Source organism: Helianthus annuus, chromosome 16, assembly GCF_002127325.2.
Source record: "Helianthus annuus cultivar XRQ/B chromosome 16, HanXRQr2.0-SUNRISE, whole genome shotgun sequence".
NCBI lineage: Eukaryota > Viridiplantae > Streptophyta > Magnoliopsida > Asterales > Asteraceae > Helianthus > Helianthus annuus.
Window position 1 is genome coordinate 71,443,680 of NC_035448.2, and position 23,482 is coordinate 71,467,161.

Below are 23,482 nucleotides of genomic sequence, written 5' to 3' on the forward strand. Positions count from 1 at the left end.
GTTCATTCCCAGTTACTCCGGCACTCCGGCCGTGGGGGCTACCCCATGATAGTTATCAGGCATTTCGGCCGTGGGGGCTACCCCATGCGTACACTAGACTCGTTACCGTATCGACTGCTGACTGTAGTCATGTTTATGTGCCCTGAAAACATCAATGTCTATCATCATTGACGTGCCCCAGATCCATTAGTTCACGCCCGTCCTCTGCGGCACGGTGTGAGGCTTGTCAGACCTAAATAGCGCTATCTAACTAATGACCCGCTCGCCATTGGCCCGGCGATTAGTCGATACAAAAAGGAGGGACTTCGTGATAGAGTTTTAGTCTAGTACGTTTATCCGTCCATCCGGACGAGGAATCACATTCCTGAACCACTGACGTCCTACCCAAGGAGGACGAGGAATCCACATTCCTTAACCCCGTTCCCAACCCAGGGAATCCCATGCTTTGTAGAGGGTGTGAACTCACCTTGGTTTGCTCGGCAGTTAATCACAGAAAGTCAATCAAGTCGCAAGTAGTCAATAACGTCCTAACACGGATATCACTTATAATCAGATTCAGACCAAGCAGTGCACGAATGTTCAACACGTATGGCAATCACGTTTAATCAGTAACAGTTCACAGTTAACATTCAAACACAATCCACAGTCTAAGTGTGAGGCCCAAACAGTTGGGCTTGTGATAACAGGCCCAAATAACACGTTAACAGTAGCACAGAAATTCATAAGTCCGGCCCACTAACTTAGGCCCAATAGTGTGGTCTCGAGTCGCAACCGGACTCGCAAGCATGGTCTCGAGTCATGCTGTGTGTTGATCATGGATGGTTGCGAGTCGCAACCGGTGTCGCAACCATGGTTTCGGTTCATCATGCTGAGGTCTCGAGTCGCAACAGGACTCGTAACCTGTGGTCTCGGCTTGTCCTGTTATGGTTGCGAGTCGCAACCGCGTGGTCTCGAGTTGTCACGCTGTGGTTGCGAGTCGTAACTGGGTGATTGCGAGTCGGTAGCAGTCGTTTTCATGTTCACGTGTTGATGCAGATGTAGTCAGCCAAATGGTACAATGTAATCAGGCCCTAAATCAGGAAATAACCAATAGAATTCCACTAACATTTTTCCTAATCAGGCTATTAGTCAAAGGTGGATCAAAATCACAAGGGTTTTCAATCTTCAACTATCATTCAAAGTGTTCTTCACATATTCAAACACATGTTCATCAAGTTCATAACATATTAATCACTTATTCAACCAAAACTATGAACAAGCATCAAAACACTAAACATAACACACAACTCGGTTTTCATATATGTCCGATTTCATGCCAAGTGCAACCCGATTTTTATGTATCATCAAGATCTAGTAGTTTAAACTCTATTTAACACATGAACACATTCCAACACTAAACTTTTTAACACACATAAAACATCATCTCATTCATGCATCTATTTAAGCACAATCATAACATGAACATACTATCACTAAGCATTCAACAATGATCATCAAGAAATACTAACAATAAACATCATCTCATGCATTTTATCATACATCACAAAACACAACAAAATTAACCATAAAAATACTAACCGGTTGGTGATGTGTGTGTGAAGTTTCTAGCCGATTCGAGTGTGAGCCGATCCAAACTTCAAAGATCCGAAAATGATGAAGTGTGTTTGTGTTCTAGAGTTTTTTTAGTGAGAGAGAAGTAGGAGAGTGTGTGGGTGTAATGTTCAACAAATGGCAAAAACTAACTAAGGTGTGGTATATATATAGGCTAGTTCAAATGATGCACCCTTCATGGGTTTCGAGTGGGGTTTACGGCCCAAAGGCCCAACCGGCCAAAGGTTCTCGGCCCAAGGCCCAAAACCGATTACTAGACACTCGAGACCTCATGGTCTCGAGTCGGGTTCCTTGTTCTCGGTCGGGTTCTCGGTTCGCATATAACATGTATAAATAAATATATATACAATGCACACATACAAAACACATAAAAGTTCACGTTTATCATTAAGTTTAATCATTCAACTAATCACATAATATACAAGCAAGTTACATCAAGACACAACGAAAGGTTCTAGATTTCGAGTTGTCACATCATACACCCAACCTGCAAGGCATCGCTCGTTTGTCCAGTCACAAAGTGATCATTGTGGAGTACCGACGTTCATCGACGAGATTGCGAAGGGCGCTAGGCAATGGAAGGGTAAGCAAAAGGTGGCAAAATCAATGGAAGAGGCACTGACGTTACCTTTACTGCCTGCACTACAGTTTAACATATTCAAGCACTATCGGTTCATACCACCTTGCTTCCATCCATACCTAAGTCACATTCAGGATGTTCAGGGCGATGGTAATTGTGGGTTTCGATCTATAGCGGCCGGCTTGTCGCTTCATGAGAATGAGTGGTCGTTAATACGGCAGGAGCTTCTAGGTGAGTGCAACCAACACCAAGACCCGTGGTAAGGAATAGATTTGTTGAGTTTCAGTTAGTTCGAAACTCCTTGGATTGGAACGGTATAGGGTCTCCACCAGAGGCGAAGTGGCTGCTAATGCCTTTCACGAGAATTCTGATAGCTAACCAGTGGAATGTGATTTGTCACTTATTAAGCGACATAGATTGTACTACGTTTTTTTCCCTTGTTGACAACAGCCGAACAAAGTGTTCTTCATCAAAGCGTTACGCATGTGCATGTATTTGGTGTACGTGAAGTGCAATATGATTTTATTAATATTTTGAGCCCATTTTACGCATTAGTCAAGTTTTAAATTTATATAACACGATATTGTACTAACACGAAACACACTTGGGCAAGTGCACCCATCGTGAGCGTAGTATAGTGTTGGTAAGATACCGAGGTCGTCCAAGGACACAAGAGCTTTTAATACCGGTTTATCCTCAACGTCTAATAGATCCAATTTTTTTTTTGAGAAAAGTTTTGAAACAAGAAAATAAAACTAAAAATGAAAAGATAAATAAAATAAAAAATAGATAGACAAGATAGAATCACTTGGATCCAACTCATCTTTAATGTATCCTTTGATGATTTTCGCACTTTCGGACTTTTTAAGAAATTATCTTAATTATAGTAGTAGACCCCTCTTTTGAAGGTGACGTTACCCTCAACCTAGTGGTTTGAGTCAGCAGGGATACAATCCCAACGGGTCAGAATTAGTAAAATAACGTTAAAATTAATGCACTTTCACTTTTGCCCCCCGAGCGCCCACACATATATACATTATATGAGCATACTTTCACTTCCACCCCCCGTTGATCTGGAATTTCGTCCCGAAATTCCGTAGCTTCAGCCTCAGTAGCGTTTGTACTGTTCTCAAACAGTTGGGGATACTTTTGTTTCATCCGATCTTCGCGCTCCCAGGTAAACTCTGGGCCGCGACGTGAGTTCCAACGAACTCGAACAAGAGGTATTCTAGTGCTCTTGAGGACCTTAACATCCCGGTCCGTGATCTCGACAGGTTCTTCGACGAATTTCAACTGTTCGTCGATCGTGAGTTCCTTCAGAGGAACTACGTGCGTCTCATCCGACAGACACTTCTTCAGATTCGACACATGGAAAACGTTGTGAACTGCACCGAGTTCTGCTGGTAATTTCAATCTGTAGGCCACCTTGCCTATTTTCTCAATGATTTCAAAAGGTCCAACGTATCGTGGGTTGAGTTTGCCTCGTTTACCAAAACGAACCACACCCTTCCAGGGTGAAACTTTGAGTAATACCCGCTCCCCAACCTGGAGCTCAAGTGGTTTCCTGCCCTTATCGGCGTATGCCTTCTGACGGTCACGAGCGGCCGCCATGCGTTGTCGTATTTGAGCAATCCGCTCAGTAGTGTCTACCACATGTTCTGGACCAGTGATTTGACTATCCCCCACCTCTGCCCAACAGAGGGGTGACCGGCATTTACGTCCGTACAATGCCTCAAACGGAGCAGCTTTAATGCTGGTGTGGTAGCTGTTATTGTACGAGAATTCTACGAGTGGCAGATGCCTTTCCCAGCTGTTGCCAAAGTCGATTACACAAGCGCGAAGCATGTCTTCTAATGTCTGAATAGTTCGCTCGGACTGCCCGTCCGTCTGTGGGTGATACGCTGTGCTCATATCTAGACGTGAGCCAAAAGACTTGTGCATTGCCTGCCACAGTTCCGAAGTAAAACGTGCATCTCGATCAGAGATAATAGAGGTGGGCACCCCGTGCCTCGAAACAACTTCCTTGAGGTATATCTCCGCCAGAGTGGAGAACTTATCCGTTTCCTTGATTGCCAAAAAGTGTGCGGATTTTGTGAGTCGATCCACGATCACCCAGATAGTATCGTTTCCGCGCTGTGATCTAGGTAGGCCAGTAACGAAATCCATGGAAATCTGCTCCCATTTCCATTGTGGTATCTCTGGTTGTTGGAGTAGGCCTGAGGGTTTCTGATATTCCGTCTTGACTCGTGCACAAGTCAAACACTTGCTGACATAAGTTGCTATGTGGGCCTTCATGCTAGGCCACCAATACGTAGTTTTAATATCGTGGTACATTTTGTCCGATCCAGGGTGTACCGAGTAGCGAGATTTGTGCGCTTCATCCATCACAAGTTCTCGTAAGTCGCCATAGAGTGGGACCCAAATGCGTCCTGTTACATAATAAGCACCGTCTTCCTTCTGTTCTAAGCGTTGCCTTGACCCGCGTAGGGCTTCAGCTCTAACGTTCTCTGGTTTCAGTGCTTCTATCTGAGCAGCTCGTATCTGCGAAGGTAGACTGGAATGGATCGTGAGTTGTAAAGCTCTTACGCGCTTAGGCGCAGTGTCCTTTCGACTGAGGGCGTCTGCCACAACATTGGCCTTGCCCGGGTGATACCTGATAGAGCACTCGTAATCATTCAGCAGTTCGACCCATCGTCGCTGCCGCATATTCAGTTCCTTCTGCTTGAATATGTGTTCTAGACTTCTGTGATCGGTGTAGATGGCGCACTTGGTTCCGTAAAGGTAATGCCGCCATAGTTTAAGTGCGAAAACAACAGCTCCCAGCTCTAAATCATGTGTCGTGTAGTTCTTCTCGTGAACTTTAAGTTGTCGTGAGGCGTAAGCTATGACTTTATCTCGTTGCATCAATACACAACCAAGACCTTGAATTGATGCGTCACAGTAAACCACAAAATCATCTGTGCCCTCTGGCAGTGAAAGGATAGGTGCACTACAGAGTCTATCCTTTAGATGCTGAAAAGCTAACTCTTGTGCATTTCCCCAATGATAGACAACGCCTTTCTGTGTTAGTAGGGTGAGAGGCTGCGCGATCTTAGAAAAATCCTTAATGAATCTCCTGTAGTAACCTGCCAATCCCAAAAATTGGCGAATTTCCTTTGGTGTGCGAGGCGCAGGCCAGTTCTTAATAGAGTCCACTTTGGATGGATCAACGTGAATCCCATCCCTGTTCACCACATGCCCTAGGAAATGGACTTCACGAAGCCAGAAGTCGCACTTCGAGAACTTTGCGTAAAGCTGTTCCTTCCGGAGGAGTTCCAAAATAAGTCGTAGATGTTGTTCGTGCTCTTCTTTGCTCTTAGAATAGATCAGGATGTCGTCGATAAAGACTATAACAAACTTGTCCAGATACGGTTTGCAAACTCGGTTCATCAAATCCATAAAAACTGCCGGTGCGTTCGTCAGCCCAAACGGCATGACCAGAAACTCATAGTGCCCATATCGAGTCCTAAAGGCCGTCTTAGAGACATCCTCTTCCCGAACTCTCAGCTGGTGATATCCCGATCTCAGATCGATCTTTGAATAGTAGCTCGACCCCTGCAACTGGTCGAACAAGTCGTCAATACGCGGTAGAGGATAACGATTCTTCACAGTCACCTTGTTGAGTTCTCGATAGTCGATACACATTCTGAAGGTACCGTCCTTTTTCTTCACAAATAGTACTGGAGCTCCCCAAGGCGATGAGCTAGGACGAATGAAACCCTTATCCAAGAGTTCTTGTAGTTGCGTGGAGAGTTCTTCCAACTCTGATGGCGCTAAACGATAAGGTGCACGGGCTACAGGCGCAGCTCCAGGAGCTAGATCAATCTGAAACTCGACTTGGCGATGGGGCGGAAGACCAGGTAATTCCTCAGGGAATACCTCAGGATAGTCGCGTACAACGGGAAAATCTTCTAGCTTCTTCTCCTTTTCTGTGGTATCAGTAACTAGAGCCAAAATCGCAGTGTGGCCCTTTCGTAAGCATTTCTGGGCTTTAAGAAGAGAGATGATGTTCTCAGCAGCATTTCTCTTGTCGCCACGAATCATGAGAGGTTCACCACCTAAACCAGGAATACGAACGATCTTCTCGTTACAAAGAATCTCTGCTCGGTGTTGGGATAACCAATCCATCCCAATGACAACGTCGAAACTACCCAAGACAATAGGAATAAGATCAATAGAGAAGGTCTGGTTAGCGAGAATAAGCTGGCAACCCTTGACTACGTGTGAGGCTTCCAAACTCTTACCATTAGCTAGCTCTACAGTGTGCTTGTCGCTCAGGGGTGTAGGAATACGCTTAAACATCTTACTAACTTCTAGTGACACATAGCTAGTATCGGCACCCGAATCAAATAAGACTGTAACATAAAAGTCGTCGAGAAGGAACTTACCCGTCACCACGTTGGGATCATTCCTTGCTTCACCTTGACCAATCACGAACACTCGTCCCCTAGCACCATTGTTGTTGTTGTTGTTCCCATTGTTACCATTCCCCTGATTGTTGTTGTTGTTCTGGTTCAGTTGGGGACAATCTTTCTTGAAGTGGCCTTCAGCTCCACACTGAAAGCACCCTTTGTTGTTACCCTGCTGCTGTCGCTGGTTCTGCTGAGGTTGCTGACGATTCTGATTGACGGGGTATGCGCTCCTGCAATCCTTTGCAACATGACCAGGCTTGTTGCACCGATGACAGTTGCCCCTGGTGCATGGCCCACTGTGATGTAGGTTGCAACGATTGCACTTGGGGTGATTTCCTTTGTACCCACCATGACTTTGACCACCAGATGACTGCTGACTGGGGCTCTTGTGATCATCTGTCTTTCTCTGCTGAGACTGAGTTTGCACCGAAGTTGAACCCCTGCTTGAAGTTCCATCCCATTTCCGTTTATCCCCACTAGAAGCACCAGAAGTAGTTGCAGCACCTATACGCTTCGGTAACTTGTTCTGCTCCACCGCTTGGTCAGTGAGACGGTGAGCCAACTGTACAACCTGCTGGATAGTAGTCAAGTTCGCTGAAGTCACATGACTTTGGATCTCTGGCACCAGGCCCTTGAGATAGAGTTCAATTCGCTTATACGGAGGATCCACCATAGTAGGACACAACAAGGCTAGCTCATGCGATCTCTTAGTGTATGCCTCAATCTCTGACCCCGACATCTTAAGATTGTAGAACTCATCTTCCAGTTTGTGAATGTCGTCACGACTGCAGTATTCCTCCCTGATCATTTCCTTGAAGTTTTCCCATGGGGTGGCGTTGGCAGCAACCAACCCTAACATTTGCACTTGAGCATTCCACCACGTGAGGGCCAAACCCTCGAGAGTACCAGTAGCATACTTTACCCTGCGCGCTTCAGGGCATTCACACATTTCGAACACAGACTCCAGTTTCTCAAACCAGTGTAGGAGACCTACTGCTCCTTCAGTGCCGCTAAAAGTAGTGGGTCGACAGTCCATAAAGGTCTTAAAAGTGCACACCGGTGCCTGAGCATATTGACCTAAGGTAGGTGAAAGAAAGACAGAGTTTAACACAAAGGTTGGTTCACGAGAGTAGGATCCAAATGATCCTAGAACAATTTCGGACTGCAGGATATACCTCCTGCGTGTGCAGCTGCAAGCGCTGCGGCAACTCGTTCGTTGATCAAAGCCGTCAACTGGGCTTGTGTCATGTTAACGCGTCCAGACATGGTTCTTCATAATAATAAGAGTAATACGTGTGAGAGAGGTTCGCGAAAGCACGATAGTAGGACAGAGTAAGCACGCACGTGTTCATACAACAGTAGTTATACTAATCAAGCATACCATGAGCAATGTACTACGCAACTAACAAGTAGGCAATATACACTCATCATATTACCTAGAACGTCGAGCCTTGCATGAGGAGCGAAGTGTCGTTGTGGACCGTTGAGTACTGTTCCGGTTATAGTCTGGTTTTAACAAAAACGTTTCTCCTTTATTAAAACCAAGTTCACTATAACCAATGGCTCTGATACCAATCTGTCACACCCCCAAAATCCCACCTGCGGAGTACTACCGCTTGGAGGCGTGACTGACCAGGATCCAGCCACCAATCATACTGAACAAGCATATAAGTAGTTATAAAAGTTTAACCATCACGATTGGTGTTTCAAAACAAACAAGTTAAGTTGCAAGCGGAAGCATAAGTTTAAAGTTATAACATAAGTTCAAAAGTTTCAAGTTTAACATAGCATGTAGCAATCCCTGTCCCACAACGATCCTCCTCCATGCAAGCTCCAGTTGAGTACCTATGGTCCTGCAAAGCATGTAGTAACGAGTCAACAACTAGTTGAGTGAGTTCACGGGTGGGCGTTTGTTTTAGTTATTCCGAAAACAGTTTCCTGTAACTGGCATCCTGCCGTGGGGGTTACCCCATAGTTTAAAAACGTGACCTGTTCATTCCCAGTTACTCCGGCACTCCGGCCGTGGGGGCTACCCCATGATAGTTATCAGGCATTTCGGCCGTGGGGGCTACCCCATGCGTACACTAGACTCGTTACCGTATCGACTGCTGACTGTAGTCATGTTTATGTGCCCTGAAAACATCAATGTCTATCATCATTGACGTGCCCCAGATCCATTAGTTCACGCCCGTCCTCTGCGGCACGGTGTGAGGCTTGTCAGACCTAAATAGCGCTATCTAACTAATGACCCGCTCGCCATTGGCCCGGCGATTAGTCGATACAAAAAGGAGGGACTTCGTGATAGAGTTTTAGTCTAGTACGTTTATCCGTCCATCCGGACGAGGAATCACATTCCTGAACCACTGACGTCCTACCCAAGGAGGACGAGGAATCCACATTCCTTAACCCCGTTCCCAACCCAGGGAATCCCATGCTTTGTAGAGGGTGTGAACTCACCTTGGTTTGCTCGGCAGTTAATCACAGAAAGTCAATCAAGTCGCAAGTAGTCAATAACGTCCTAACACGGATATCACTTATAATCAGATTCAGACCAAGCAGTGCACGAATGTTCAACACGTATGGCAATCACGTTTAATCAGTAACAGTTCACAGTTAACATTCAAACACAATCCACAGTCTAAGTGTGAGGCCCAAACAGTTGGGCTTGTGATAACAGGCCCAAATAACACGTTAACAGTAGCACAGAAATTCATAAGTCCGGCCCACTAACTTAGGCCCAATAGTGTGGTCTCGAGTCGCAACCGGACTCGCAAGCATGGTCTCGAGTCATGCTGTGTGTTGATCATGGATGGTTGCGAGTCGCAACCGGTGTCGCAACCATGGTTTCGGTTCATCATGCTGAGGTCTCGAGTCGCAACAGGACTCGTAACCTGTGGTCTCGGCTTGTCCTGTTATGGTTGCGAGTCGCAACCGCGTGGTCTCGAGTTGTCACGCTGTGGTTGCGAGTCGTAACTGGGTGATTGCGAGTCGGTAGCAGTCGTTTTCATGTTCACGTGTTGATGCAGATGTAGTCAGCCAAATGGTACAATGTAATCAGGCCCTAAATCAGGAAATAACCAATAGAATTCCACTAACATTTTTCCTAATCAGGCTATTAGTCAAAGGTGGATCAAAATCACAAGGGTTTTCAATCTTCAACTATCATTCAAAGTGTTCTTCACATATTCAAACACATGTTCATCAAGTTCATAACATATTAATCACTTATTCAACCAAAACTATGAACAAGCATCAAAACACTAAACATAACACACAACTCGGTTTTCATATATGTCCGATTTCATGCCAAGTGCAACCCGATTTTTATGTATCATCAAGATCTAGTAGTTTAAACTCTATTTAACACATGAACACATTCCAACACTAAACTTTTTAACACACATAAAACATCATCTCATTCATGCATCTATTTAAGCACAATCATAACATGAACATACTATCACTAAGCATTCAACAATGATCATCAAGAAATACTAACAATAAACATCATCTCATGCATTTTATCATACATCACAAAACACAACAAAATTAACCATAAAAATACTAACCGGTTGGTGATGTGTGTGTGAAGTTTCTAGCCGATTCGAGTGTGAGCCGATCCAAACTTCAAAGATCCGAAAATGATGAAGTGTGTTTGTGTTCTAGAGTTTTTTTAGTGAGAGAGAAGTAGGAGAGTGTGTGGGTGTAATGTTCAACAAATGGCAAAAACTAACTAAGGTGTGGTATATATATAGGCTAGTTCAAATGATGCACCCTTCATGGGTTTCGAGTGGGGTTTACGGCCCAAAGGCCCAACCGGCCAAAGGTTCTCGGCCCAAGGCCCAAAACCGATTACTAGACACTCGAGACCTCATGGTCTCGAGTCGGGTTCCTTGTTCTCGGTCGGGTTCTCGGTTCGCATATAACATGTATAAATAAATATATATACAATGCACACATACAAAACACATAAAAGTTCACGTTTATCATTAAGTTTAATCATTCAACTAATCACATAATATACAAGCAAGTTACATCAAGACACAACGAAAGGTTCTAGATTTCGAGTTGTCACATCATACACCCAACCTGCAAGGCATCGCTCGTTTGTCCAGTCACAAAGTGATCATTGTGGAGTACCGACGTTCATCGACGAGATTGCGAAGGGCGCTAGGCAATGGAAGGGTAAGCAAAAGGTGGCAAAATCAATGGAAGAGGCACTGACGTTACCTTTACTGCCTGCACTACAGTTTAACATATTCAAGCACTATCGGTTCATACCACCTTGCTTCCATCCATACCTAAGTCACATTCAGGATGTTCAGGGCGATGGTAATTGTGGGTTTCGATCTATAGCGGCCGGCTTGTCGCTTCATGAGAATGAGTGGTCGTTAATACGGCAGGAGCTTCTAGGTGAGTGCAACCAACACCAAGACCTGTGGTAAGGAATAGATTTGTTGAGTTTCAGTTAGTTCGAAACTCCTTGGATTGGAACGGTATAGGGTCTGCACCAGAGGCGAAGTGGCTGCTAATGCCTTTCACGAGAATTCTGATAGCTAACCAGTGGAATGTGATTTGTCACTTATTAAGCGACATAGATTGTACTACGTTTTTTTCCCTTGTTGACAACAGCTGAACAAAGTGTTCTTCATCAAAGCGTTACGCATGTGCATGTATTTGGTGTACGTGAAGTGCAATATGATTTTATTAATATTTTGAGCCCATTTTACGCATTAGTCAAGTTTTAAATTTATATAACACGATATTGTACTAACACGAAACACACTTGGGCAAGTGCACCCATCGTGAGCGTAGTATAGTGTTGGTAAGATACCGAGGTCGTCCAAGGACACAAGAGCTTTTAATACCGGTTTATCCTCAACGTCTAATAGATCCAATTTTTTTTTTTGAGAAAAGTTTTGAAACAAGAAAATAAAACTAAAAATGAAAAGATAAATAAAATAAAAAATAGATAGACAAGATAGAATCACTTGGATCCAACTCATCTTTAATGTATCCTTTGATGATTTTCGCACTTTCGGACTTTTTAAGAAATTATCTTAATTATAGTAGTAGACCCCTCTTTTGAAGGTGACGTTACCCTCAACCTAGTGGTTTGAGTCAGCAGGGATACAATCCCAACGGGTCAGAATTAGTAAAATAACGTTAAAATTAATGCACTTTCACTTTTGCCCCCCGAGCGCCCACACATATATACATTATATGAGCATACCGCAAGCGGGGCGTTATACGACCCGTATACATGTAAAATAAAAAAAAATTCCACTGCATTTATTTCTGTGCAACAGCATTCTATACGAGCCGTATAAGGTTATACGGCCCGTATACATATAGGGATGTGAAAATAAAAAAATAGGGGTGTAAGAATAGAGGATCCCTTTGAAAATTGCATTGTTTTATGTGATTGACAATCCGGATACTTGTAATTCGATTATTAGGTTATATGGTGTGTTTATGACACAAATGATCACCACCACCGATTACATGAGCATCATGTCACCTAACACCGACTTTATTGAATAAATGATTTGTTGTCCCCTAAAAAAAATAAAGATAGGTACAATTAGTTTTTCATTAGGATAGGGATTTTCATAGCAAATAAAGTAAAAGTGTTAAATGTCACTCCTCACATTGTGTGTATAATTTATTATCAATCAACAAGTATTGCTTGATATTATTAAATTTCAATTTACCATTCAATATATAATTCAATCATTAAACGTTGGTTTATGAATCATGCTAAAAAGTAACAAAGACTTCACAGATCACATCTTCATTTAATTTAATATCAAGTAAATGGTGTTTCTAATTAGGGATGAGCATTTGATACCAGGTAACGATACGATATCATACCGTATCATTTTCGATACTCCATTTTTTGGGACCGGTACCGGTATTTTGGTTGATTTACCTTCAAATACCGATACCGTACCGATTATTTTCGATACCGGTTCTGGTACCCATTTTCTGGTTTTTTAGGACCGACACTTTCGGGGCCGGTCCAGTACCAAGCTCATCCCTGTTTCTACTCATCTCGTAAATACACCATTTGAGACATAATAGAGTAGGGTTGTGCTCAAAAGTATGCTCGAGCTTTAATATAAATGCCGGCACAAGTCAAGTTTTGGGTTTCTAGTTTTAAGGTCAATTCAGCCTCATGTTCGCACTCGACTCCATTCACTGACCACCTTCATTCGAGTTCCTTCTTCGTATACATTACTAACAATCATGTCTTTATTCTCCATATATCTTATAAGTAAAAACCGACGAGCATAAATCCATCAAATCACCAAGACATTCAGAACCTATACAACTTTCATTACTTCATCCACACTTAAGGCATACATAACCAAACATTTAACACTTCCATTGGGGTTCATAGTTTTCACATGATGAAAAAAACAACATAAAAGCGTCTGATCAACATACCATAATTCCAGGGCGACTCAGAACTTATCGACCGTAATACCATCCCTACAAACCTCGTACGCCTGTCTACTTCTGGCCTTCTTCAAACCTGCAGTGAAATACAACTTGGATCCTTCAGAGGTGATGCAAGTTACTTTAACCCAAATCATAACTTTTGTCTTGAGTCCTTCTATATCGGTTAACTTCCCTTTTTCAAGATAACCGGTTACACTGGTTGAAAACCTTAAAACAGATGAATCCCTGTAACCGACTTCACAGATAGTGGGTATGAAGACAGTAAGCTTTTTGGTTTGTTCATCAAACTCGTAATTTGTGGCATCACGAGGGAAAATACCCACTGGCAAGTCATATTCCTTAAGTAGTTCGGTCAGTGGCTTTTGCATTTTTCCTGCAAATGTAAACATAAGTAACTACCCCTTTTTATAAAAACTAATCTGAGAGACTTTTACTCCCATCTACCGATTGTGTCGCGTTGAATCATTGATCCCAAACACGACCCATATACTTAATTGTGTTAAAACCAACCCCAACACGGGCACACTTAAAATCAAGCAACCTGGATATGAACCATATATCTAAATGATCCGGAACATGTTGATGTGTTCGTAGGTCATAATGAAGTTGTAAACATGCTAAATGAGTTGGAGGGTCGTAATATATGGGTTAAAGGGTTGGTGGGTCAACCTAACTACTTAAACAAGTCAACCCAATTAATCAAACGGGCTAGATGCTACAGCCAAAACCTGATTATTTTAGTGTCGTGTGTTGGTTCATGTCAGTAATTGCCACATATATCTCAATTCAATTTGCACAAAAATGTTATTTTCTGTCGACGTATGTATTAATTCCTTAAAAAGATAATTATTTACCAAACAATCAAACATTTTACTCATAGTTATTAAAGGCGTTAAGCGCATTCAAGGCGCAAAAAAAGCGCGGGCCTGAGAAAAAAAAAGCGTACAACAAAAAAACATCAAATATTTTTATATAATACAAAACTAATACTATTTTTCAAATAAAATAAACTAAAGCTATTATATAACATTTAATATCGTCTATTTAGTACCAAAAGTTATAAAATGCTAGTTTATTAATGTAGAAAAGTAGTTTCGTTAGATAAAGGTAGAAATCTAGCTAGAATCTTGCCAGAATTTAGAGATTTTGGCCGAAAACTCTCAAGAATCTAGGAATCTCACCAGAACCTGTGCATGAACCATCACTTGGAGAATTCAAACGCAATTGCCTTGACTTAAGGCGCAATTGCCTCGCCTCGCCTCGCGAGGAAATTGGGCCTAGGCGCACGAGGCGATGACTTTTAACAACTATGATTTTACTATCTTAATACACCCTCTGCCCATATATTGACCATCAGATAAAACACAGTTTAAGGATATTAATAATTTTACCCTTTTAGCCAATTATTATCTGCTTTCTTTGTGTTCTTATATAGTAGCTTTTTAATTACGCGTAATCTTATTAAAAAAGTACAAGACGCACGCATCAGTTAAACAAGGAGGCGATGAGCTGCTCAATGTACAATCAAATAAACTTTACTTACAACTAGAAGCAGCAAGTGTTTCAGCTGTTTTACATATCAACATTTTTATCAAGTAAACCTTTCATACCTTCATCATCCTTATGTTGTTTTTACATATAATTATATAAGCCTCCAACAAATCCTAACTTTGACCAAAATTGACCAGCTTAGACCCAGAATTACATGAAGCACCACCTCAAGCACTGATTGAAATTTTCTCAGAGCCTCAGACTCAAGAGGGTAATATGAGAACGTTAATCAACCATGCCTATTCTTATTTAGGAGGCCAATTACTTATGGACATTTCAAAATAGTAAGGTGGGCAATGATTTGAAACCGGGGATGTATTATAATTTTGACAGACAATTAGTAAATGCTTATAAAACTTTTACGCTGCCACCATTTAACTATAACTTTAAATGAAAATCGTGTTAAGAAACGAACTTCAAGAGTTGATAAATTTGAGAACATAAAACAGAAGTTATCATATTGAGACTTTTTAAATGCAAGTATGAACATTTTTGTTTTGGTTTTGAGTACTTTATTGCTTTAATGAACTTTTTTATTTTTTTTTATTTAAGTGCGCTTTTTTTTCCTCAGGCCCACGCTTTTTTTGCGCCTATCGCCTAGGCCCTAAGCGGAGCCTAAGCGCCTTGAGTGCGCTTCGCGCCTTTGATAACTATGAAACTAGTTACTAAAGAAAATTAAAAACAATAGAAGTTGAAAGACAAACCTTTCATTTTGTTGACGAACCATGATGCTCCACCAGAAATACTACTTTGCAAACTCTAAAAAACAGAAACAAAAACACTAATCAAAAACCAAAGATGTGTCATGACTAACAAACGATCTTAGAACCCAGGGGCGTAGCTTAAGGGGGGGGGGGGGCGCCCGACCCCCCAAACTTTTCGCTCAGTAGTGTTATATATGTAGTTCTCGTATAGAAATTTTTGGGTATATACGTTTTCGATCCCCCCGGTTCTATAGAATTTTTTTGGTATATACGTTTTCCCCTTGGCATTAAACAGACCCATACAAGGGCATTATGGTAAATTGAGTGTGTTCTATTTCCATGCAAGGTGAAGTATTTGGCAATTAAATCCACTACGATTTAGAAAAGAAAAAAAAAAGTTTCCGTATCACTCTACTTGTGGGAGTTACCATTGCTAGGACTTGAGGCTTGGCATGTGTTGTTTGGACTCTAAACTTGAATTAAGTGGCTATTACTATATGTCTATATCTTAATTGGATGGTGTTTAGATTGCCCTACGGATTAATCGAGTGGAGTGGTGCATCTGTATCTCTAGTTTATCCGTTTCATTTTAACTGAATTCTACGTTTACCTAACCGGATTTACAAGACAACTAAATCTGCATTCAGGATCTTAACAATACTCATGTTTTATTACAGAAAAATCAAGCAACTGCAACTCATAATTTATGTAAATCGTTGTTTCCTTTCCTTTCTCTAGAGATTAAGATTCCAAGTTTTCATTGATAAAATTTATATATCCTTGTTACTCAATTCATCAAAGATCTATCATATAAACAATCCAATTATACGAAAAGATGAACCATAGTCAACCGCCCCCAATTCATCTATACACAAGTTGAACCCTAAGGCGTAAAATCAACGGATAACTTAACAATTGAGAGAGATCAAATGATGAAATTGAAGATGAAGTTAGGATGTAAACGCAGAGAGAGAGAGAGAGATAAAGAGTTACGTTGATATCGTCACCGACGGAGTTGAGTTCTTTGCTGGCTTTGTTACCGAGCCAGTAACTGCCGAACTTTCCCATAAGCTGATCCATAGAATTCCTTCCTTCTTCCTTCCGATGATTTTGATTGAAGCGGTGTTCTCTCTCTCTCTCTCACTATCCCTGATTTCCAGACAGAGAGAGATGTTGAATTGAATGGGTTGGACTGGGTTGGGTTTTTCTTCGCGACTTTTCAGAAGTTTCTTTCTCAAGTTACACTTACCACCCTTACAGGTTTCATTTCTTACTGAAACTGCGATAAAGTTTCAACTTTTTTTTTTGAACGGCAACACACTTTATATCTAGAGTTAAATGCCCGGATAGTCTCTGTGGTTTGTACTTTTTTCACCTTTAGTCCCCGACTTTCTAAAATTACAGTTATAGTCCCCAACTTTTCAATTTTCGTTCCCGGATAGTCTCTGTGCCTAACATCAGTTAGTTTTCTTAGTTAAGAGGGTGTGAAATGACAAAAAATACCCTTTCCTTAAAAATGGCAAACCACAGGGACTATCCGGACATTTAATAAATAAAAAAAATTATAATTAATAAGTCAAATTTCAAGTGGGCCCCACAACCTACCCCACCCTCACCCTACCCCTATCATTTTCTTCTTCTCCACATCCATCACCCACCTGCAAATCAGATTAAACCAACCCTCACCACTTGCAAATCACGGCGACCATCACCACCACCACGACCAGTGGTCTCACACTTGTGTTTTATTAATGCGATTTTTGAGAGAAATTTACAATAAGGTCCTCCATGTATCCAACTTGGTGTAATAAATTCACAGAGTTGCTTTTACAATATGAATCTTCACATTTACATGTTTACATATGGTAAAATCTCGTAGATGAGAATTTAGAGCGTTACAAATACACTCCTAACCACCACTTACCATCGTTGCCACCTATAATAAACGATAACTGATTTGATTTTAAAAATCATAAGAAATATTTGTTTAGAAAGAAATTCCTTAAAAAAACTAAAAGTTGAGGTGCTTTTGATGATAGAAAAAGAAGAAGGGTGTGAAGTGTGAGCAGTATCAAAGATACATACGCATCCAGTTTTAGCGAGATCTAGCCGAAACCAAACCAGAGTGTGATGGAAGGAAGGATCCTGATGATAGTTGTGTTGTGAGATCGATTGAAGGATATTGTGTATTGAATAAATCCTATCTATCTGCGAATGATTGCATTTGAGATCGATGGAGCAAGCGAGCGAGCCATGGAGGCATCTCAAGAAAGAGACAAGTCCAATCCTTCTTCTACTTCTGCTGAAATTTGACCAACCTGGATGTGGAGAAGAAGAAGAAGATGATAGGGGTAGGGTGAGGGTGGGGTAGGTTGTGGGGCGCACTTGAAATTTGACTTATTAATTATATTTTTATTTTTATTTTATTTATTAAATGCCCGGATAGTCCCCTGTGGTTTGCCATTTTTAAGGAAAGGATATTTTTATCATTTCACACCCTCTTAACTGAGAAAACTAACTGATGTTAGGCACAGGGACTATCCAGGACCAAAAATTGAAAAGTTTGGGACTATAGCTGTAATTTTAGAAAGTTGGGGACTAAGGGTGAAAAAAGGGCAAACCACAGGGACTATCCTGGCATTTAACTCTTATATCTATATCTCTACTACCTTATTAAGTAAACTAGGTTTTCTATCCTTATGGTAATTTATATTGTTTACATATTTTGAAGCAACATGTATGTTAGGAAACTTTATTTGTAAGTATTGAAGAAAATCACAGTCAACTTGATCTATGAAGAGATAACAGTCCTGAAGATCACAACAAGAAGAAGAAGATCAGATGGGACAACTGAAATGCACAGTATCTACTTCAAAGAATCACAAGTTGATCAAGAGCTGATTTGGATTATCAGAGAAGGCCATTTCAGATGGATCTGATGATATTTCTGATCAGTTTCTGACGATTCTGATCATCAGATTTTCTGATGATTTGTTCACCAGAATTTCTGATGAAGTGGTTTATCAGAAATTCTGATGAATACCCCACTTGTTTAAAACTCAGCTCTATCCTGCCACCATGACCGAAGTAACTTGACATTATTGGATATCATGATTACAAAGGCAACTTGAACGTTGGATTCAATGAATATGTCAAATTGCTACTTTTTGCAGGACTTATTGCATGAATAAACTATTGTTTATTCATGTACCCAGCCTTCTATAAATAGAAGGCTCAACCATCAGAAGACAATTGAGTTTGAAGCTTAGCATTCATATACACTACACAAACTCCATTGCCCTCTCACCCATAGAATTCAAGATTCATTTGTATTAGATAATAATCTTACAATCACCTTGTAAACTATTTTGTTTCAAAGTGATATAAACTTGATAATTCTGTAGGTCTTGTTTCTGAAAGTCTGATTTCCATTTCCGCACATCTTTTTCACATCTACTGAAATCACTTGCCATATTACGTGAAAAGAAGTTGTTTAAGGCCATACTGGGTCCAACAATTGGTATCAGAGCAGATTGAATAAACTATTTTCAAACGATCAATCGCTCGTCTTCTTTTCTCTAAATATAGCCAGCTTTCAATCCTGGAATAATGCTTTTAATATTGGTTCTATGTCTAAACCTCCGACTCTAGTCAGAGAGGAATACACCTAATGGAAAATCAGGATGGTCAATTTCCTAAATGGTCTTGACTGAGCTCTGTTTCAATCCATTGAAAGGGGTCCACATATACCAATGACTGATATACCAGTAATTCCAGCAACTGACCAATCACCAGGAATCCCTGCCTCCTGTGCTCCCAAAAGTGATATAAACTGGAGCGCGGAAGACAAGGATCTGGTGGCTGGGGATGAAAGGGCAAATTCACTCTTAATAATGGCCATCCCCAATGACATATTTTCACAAGTTGATGCATGTGCATCAGCTAAGGAAATATAGGATCAGTTGAAAAATCTTTGTGAAGGAGGAGAAATGATGAGAAGAAACAAGAGAACAAACAATGTTTCCTCATATGAGAGGTTTAAAAGTTTACCCAATGAAAGATTAAATGATACATATAAAAGATTTACAAAACTTTTAAACGAGCTAAAGAAATTTGGTATAACAAAATCAAATGATGAAAGAAACATAAAATTTCTTGATGCTTTACCTAGAGAATGGAGAAGTCTGACCATGACTTTGTCCTCAACCTTAGAACTAGGAAACATGAGTCTTCATGACTTATACAACATCTTGATCCCCAGAGAGGAAGAAATATTTGAGGAAACCATTCAAAGAGGGGGATCTTTAGCTCTTATCTCAAACTCACAAAGACCAACACCTACCAATGATCCACAACCTTCAAAAAGCCAAAGTTTTGAAATTTCTGATACTTCATCAGATTTTCAGCTTTTGCTGAAGCAATAGCACTGCTCACCAAAACATTTGAGCAGAGGTTGAGGGGAGGAGGTCAGAGATACCAGAGGAGTGACAGAGGGAGGATGGATGGAAGATCTAAGGAAGAGAGTAGATCTAAGGATAAAGGGAAGGCTGAGGTTGTGTGTTATAAGTGCAAGCAAAGAGGTCATTATGCATTAGAATGCAAGACCAAGAAGCTGAAAGATGTTGCTGTGACAACCCTCACCAAACCAGGTATCCGTACAAATTAATTAATATTTAATTAGTTCTTAATTACTGTGCTTAATTACAATTACGAATAAACTGCTTTCTGTTTTCTGATACATACATGTTCATGCATCATACTGTATTACTGTCACTCCATTTGTTACACACAAAACTATAGTGACAAACTTGATGCACAAAAGCATAGTTAGCACAGTGAGCGGATAACCCAGTAAACATGCTGACATTGCCAGCACTAGACAGACATTGTCTCTGAGGCCAGTATGAGCCGGGAATAGATTACTACACTAGTAGGGAGTGTAGGGAGGTGAGGATTATAAAACTGCGTTACTAGGTGATAGTTATAGTGACCGGAAGTGCCTAAAACATACTTTAATTACAAAATTCTGCACTTTATGCAGAAATTCAGCATTTAACATAACTAGTAAAGTGCAAAAACTTGGTAAAATAATACTAGAAACTTTCCAAAGTGTTGGGAATTTATTGTGTCAATAAAAACACTATAAAAGACACTTTAAAGCTTTATTTGACACTTTAACGGATCAATATCCAACCGAATAACCGGACTTTATCCGGAACACAAAAATATTGCCAAATACATTGTTTATACTTTCCTGAACTAGTTAGGGTCCCCGAACACCCTAACACCCTTTATATTATAACACACACTATAATACTCTAACTAAACATTCTAATCCTAACTAAGTCCTAACTATACCATCACAAACCAACCCTTACCCCCCTTCATTCGAACGGTTCCCCAAGGGTGGGGACACACCCATGCTTTCTTGATTATTTTATTCACAATGTTGGTTATCTAGAATACACAATACATGATGGACATTAGTGAATTAGGATTATAAATAAACTCAAGGGACATTCATCATCTTTCATCAAACACCCTCAACCAAACAAACTCTCTCTTTCCCTCGTTGCTTGTGTTCGGCCGAAACCACCAACCACCATACACCCACCATTCAAGTCTTGTCTAGCCATTTTACATACATACAAGTGTGCAAGGGATCATACAAGAAGGCTCGGTGCACTCGGAAGCTCAAGAACCTCTCTAGATTTCTTTTATCCACCTCGTTTACGTCTTGTTTCTTCCCTAACCTCGATCTAGTTGTAAGTGCCTCTAAACATCATCTTGATCTTGTTGGTTAATATAAGATTTAATGGTTAAAAATCAAGAACACACAAGATCATAACATAAAGTCTTGAACATAAGTGATTAATGATGGATAAAGAGAAGCTAGTTGTGTAAATCATGCAAATCTTGTTTAGTTGTGAGTATTTCATGTTGGTTGTTGTTAAAAGTGGGATGGATCATCATCTAGACCTACTAGATCATGTTCAAGAACATGAACTAGTAGTATGTTAGTGCTAGGAATGTAAAAGATGATGAAACCTTCCATCAATGAAACATGAACTTAAGTAAATGTAATTTTTCTTGTAAAATAAGGTTCTAAACTAGTAGATCTAAAGATCTACAAGTGGTTTTTCGGAAGAACCAAGTGAAAGATGCAAGTCCTGTTAAAAACCCGGATGTTTTATAAACTAGAAGCATTTTGGTAACTAAACTAGTGTGTAAACGCTTGTGTAACAATGAAATTTCATAAAGAAATATTTTTGTAAATTATAACAAGAAGTTGTTAAACTCCAAGTTCTTTAAAAGTAAAGTTTTTAAGAAACTAATTTTATTTTTAAAGATAACAAAACCTACTAAATACGCTAGCAACTTACTACATGTTTTTACAAAACTTTCAAGTTCACGAGGTTGTGATTTAGGCTTATTTTGACAAGTTTTATGCTTAAATATTGTTGATTGATGATTGTTAAATTGGTTGATTGAATTTTTGAAAAGAAAATGATACGCTTGTAAGCGTGGCCACCTCCAGTTACAGAGGAAACTCTGGCGAAATTTTTCTAGAAATATACCACTTAGGAATATTTTTTTGTAACAAATGTTTATAAATGTGTTTTTGACTTGGTTTTCAAAATAAACTTCGCCATGATTTTTATTACAAAATAACCAAGTACCGGAGGTGGATTTTCGTAAATAAAACTTGTTAAATATATATTTAGAATATATATTTCATAATAAAACGCTTGTGTGACTATGTGATTATGTTGTGAACTAGATATATATTATTTTTTTAGGGTAAAAATAATATTACTTGAAATATCATGAAGTTATGATCTCCAAAATAATATCAACGCTCTCACAAAAATGAATATGTAAGTCATATAAGTATCGTAATAAAACGCGAACTTTAAAAATGTAACTTATGTATTTTTCGGAAAAATACTCTTATTAGAATATTTTTGGTGAAATATTATTTTGGGAAAACCTATGGAATAAAATATAATATTTTTGGGAAAAATATATATATTTTGGAAATTTAAAACATTTTAGACAAAGTAATTAAAATATATTTTCAAGTGAGACTTAAAAATACATTTTCGGAAGTATAAAACACACTGTATTAATACCCCCATCCTTGGGAAGGAATATATTTATAGAATAATTAAGAAGTGTAAATACGAGATAATTGACTAACTATTTCCCAAAAACGTTAAACCTTAAGCCAAGGCACGGCCGTCCGTCTAATAAAAGTTAGTACGTGTAGGTCGTCACGCAGCAGGTTATTTTCGGACGGACTATTTCGAGACGCACTTCTGTGAGTTCATGTCCCCCTTTTCTCTTAACTGTTTTCAGTTTTTATACTTCGGGGGTGGAATACATGTTACAGTAATTACGGATACTTTTATACATGGTATGGTTAGCTTAAGGAGGGTTACTACTTAGATCATGTGAGTGGGTAGGCTGGAAACTAGAGGCCATTAATCCTCATTGTAGGACCGAGGGTCATTAGCGGTAGATCTATCTGGGTGTAGCGAGCCCAACTCCAGGCCCACTGTACGGACCTTGGGGTGACTTTGAGCCCGACACAAAAATCTGCTAGGTTTGAGTCTTCCCACAGCACTTCACACATATCATTGGCTTTGCAACCCAATGGTGATCTCTTTTTTTTCCTTATTTGCTACATACCAGGGATTTTCATACATACAAACATGTTACAAAGGTTTTTACATACTCACTTTTACATGAACTCGCTCAACTTTTGTTGATTTTTCAAATTACATGTATTTCAGGGAATTAGGGATCTGGCAAGGTATGCTATGTCTTCATGCTGCGTAGGAGAAGTGATGTCATCCAAGTTTAGGGATTGTGACTTTTTCCTGGACGAGTCACAAGTCTTAAACTGTGTTTATTTCGTGTTTTATGGTTGTGTCTTATGAACAATGTTTTTATTATGTTGTGTTGTAATCCCACTGCATGTGTCAACTCTTAAAACAATGTTGTCGTATTTTATTTTTAAAACTTGAAGTAATGGATGATCATCATGGTTTTACTTACATATAGCTTTGTTGTGATTAAGCTATGGTATTAAGAAGTCACACCAAATAAACCTACGC

General features: G+C 40.1%; 1 protein-coding gene across 1 annotated transcript; it reads right to left on the minus strand.

Moving 5' to 3' along the window:
* Window positions 1–12,938: 12,938 nt before the first annotated feature.
* LOC110923422 (uncharacterized protein At5g01610-like) lies at window positions 12,939–16,594 on the minus strand. Its single transcript, XM_035985842.1, has 3 exons — window positions 16,356–16,594; window positions 15,363–15,417; window positions 12,939–13,480 (listed from the first exon to the last, which is right to left on the minus strand). The coding sequence occupies exons 1-3, from the start codon at window positions 16,440–16,442 to the stop codon at window positions 13,110–13,112; spliced, it is 513 nt and encodes a 170-aa protein (XP_035841735.1). The 5' UTR covers window positions 16,443–16,594; the 3' UTR covers window positions 12,939–13,109.
* Between the last annotated feature and the right edge of the window lie 6,888 nt (window positions 16,595–23,482).

Bases quoted from the DNA above. Each gene is read 5' to 3' on its own strand.
- LOC110923422 (XM_035985842.1), bottom strand. From the start codon at position 16,442: ATGGATCAGCTTATGGGAAAGTTCGGCAGTTACTGGCTCGGTAACAAA. The intron at 15,418-16,355 runs GTAACTCTTTAT...TCTGTTTTTTAG, and splicing joins CCGTCGGTGACGATATCAAC to AGTTTGCAAAGTAGTATTTC. The intron at 13,481-15,362 runs GTTTGTCTTTCA...TTACATTTGCAG, and splicing joins GTTCGTCAACAAAATGAAAG to GAAAAATGCAAAAGCCACTG.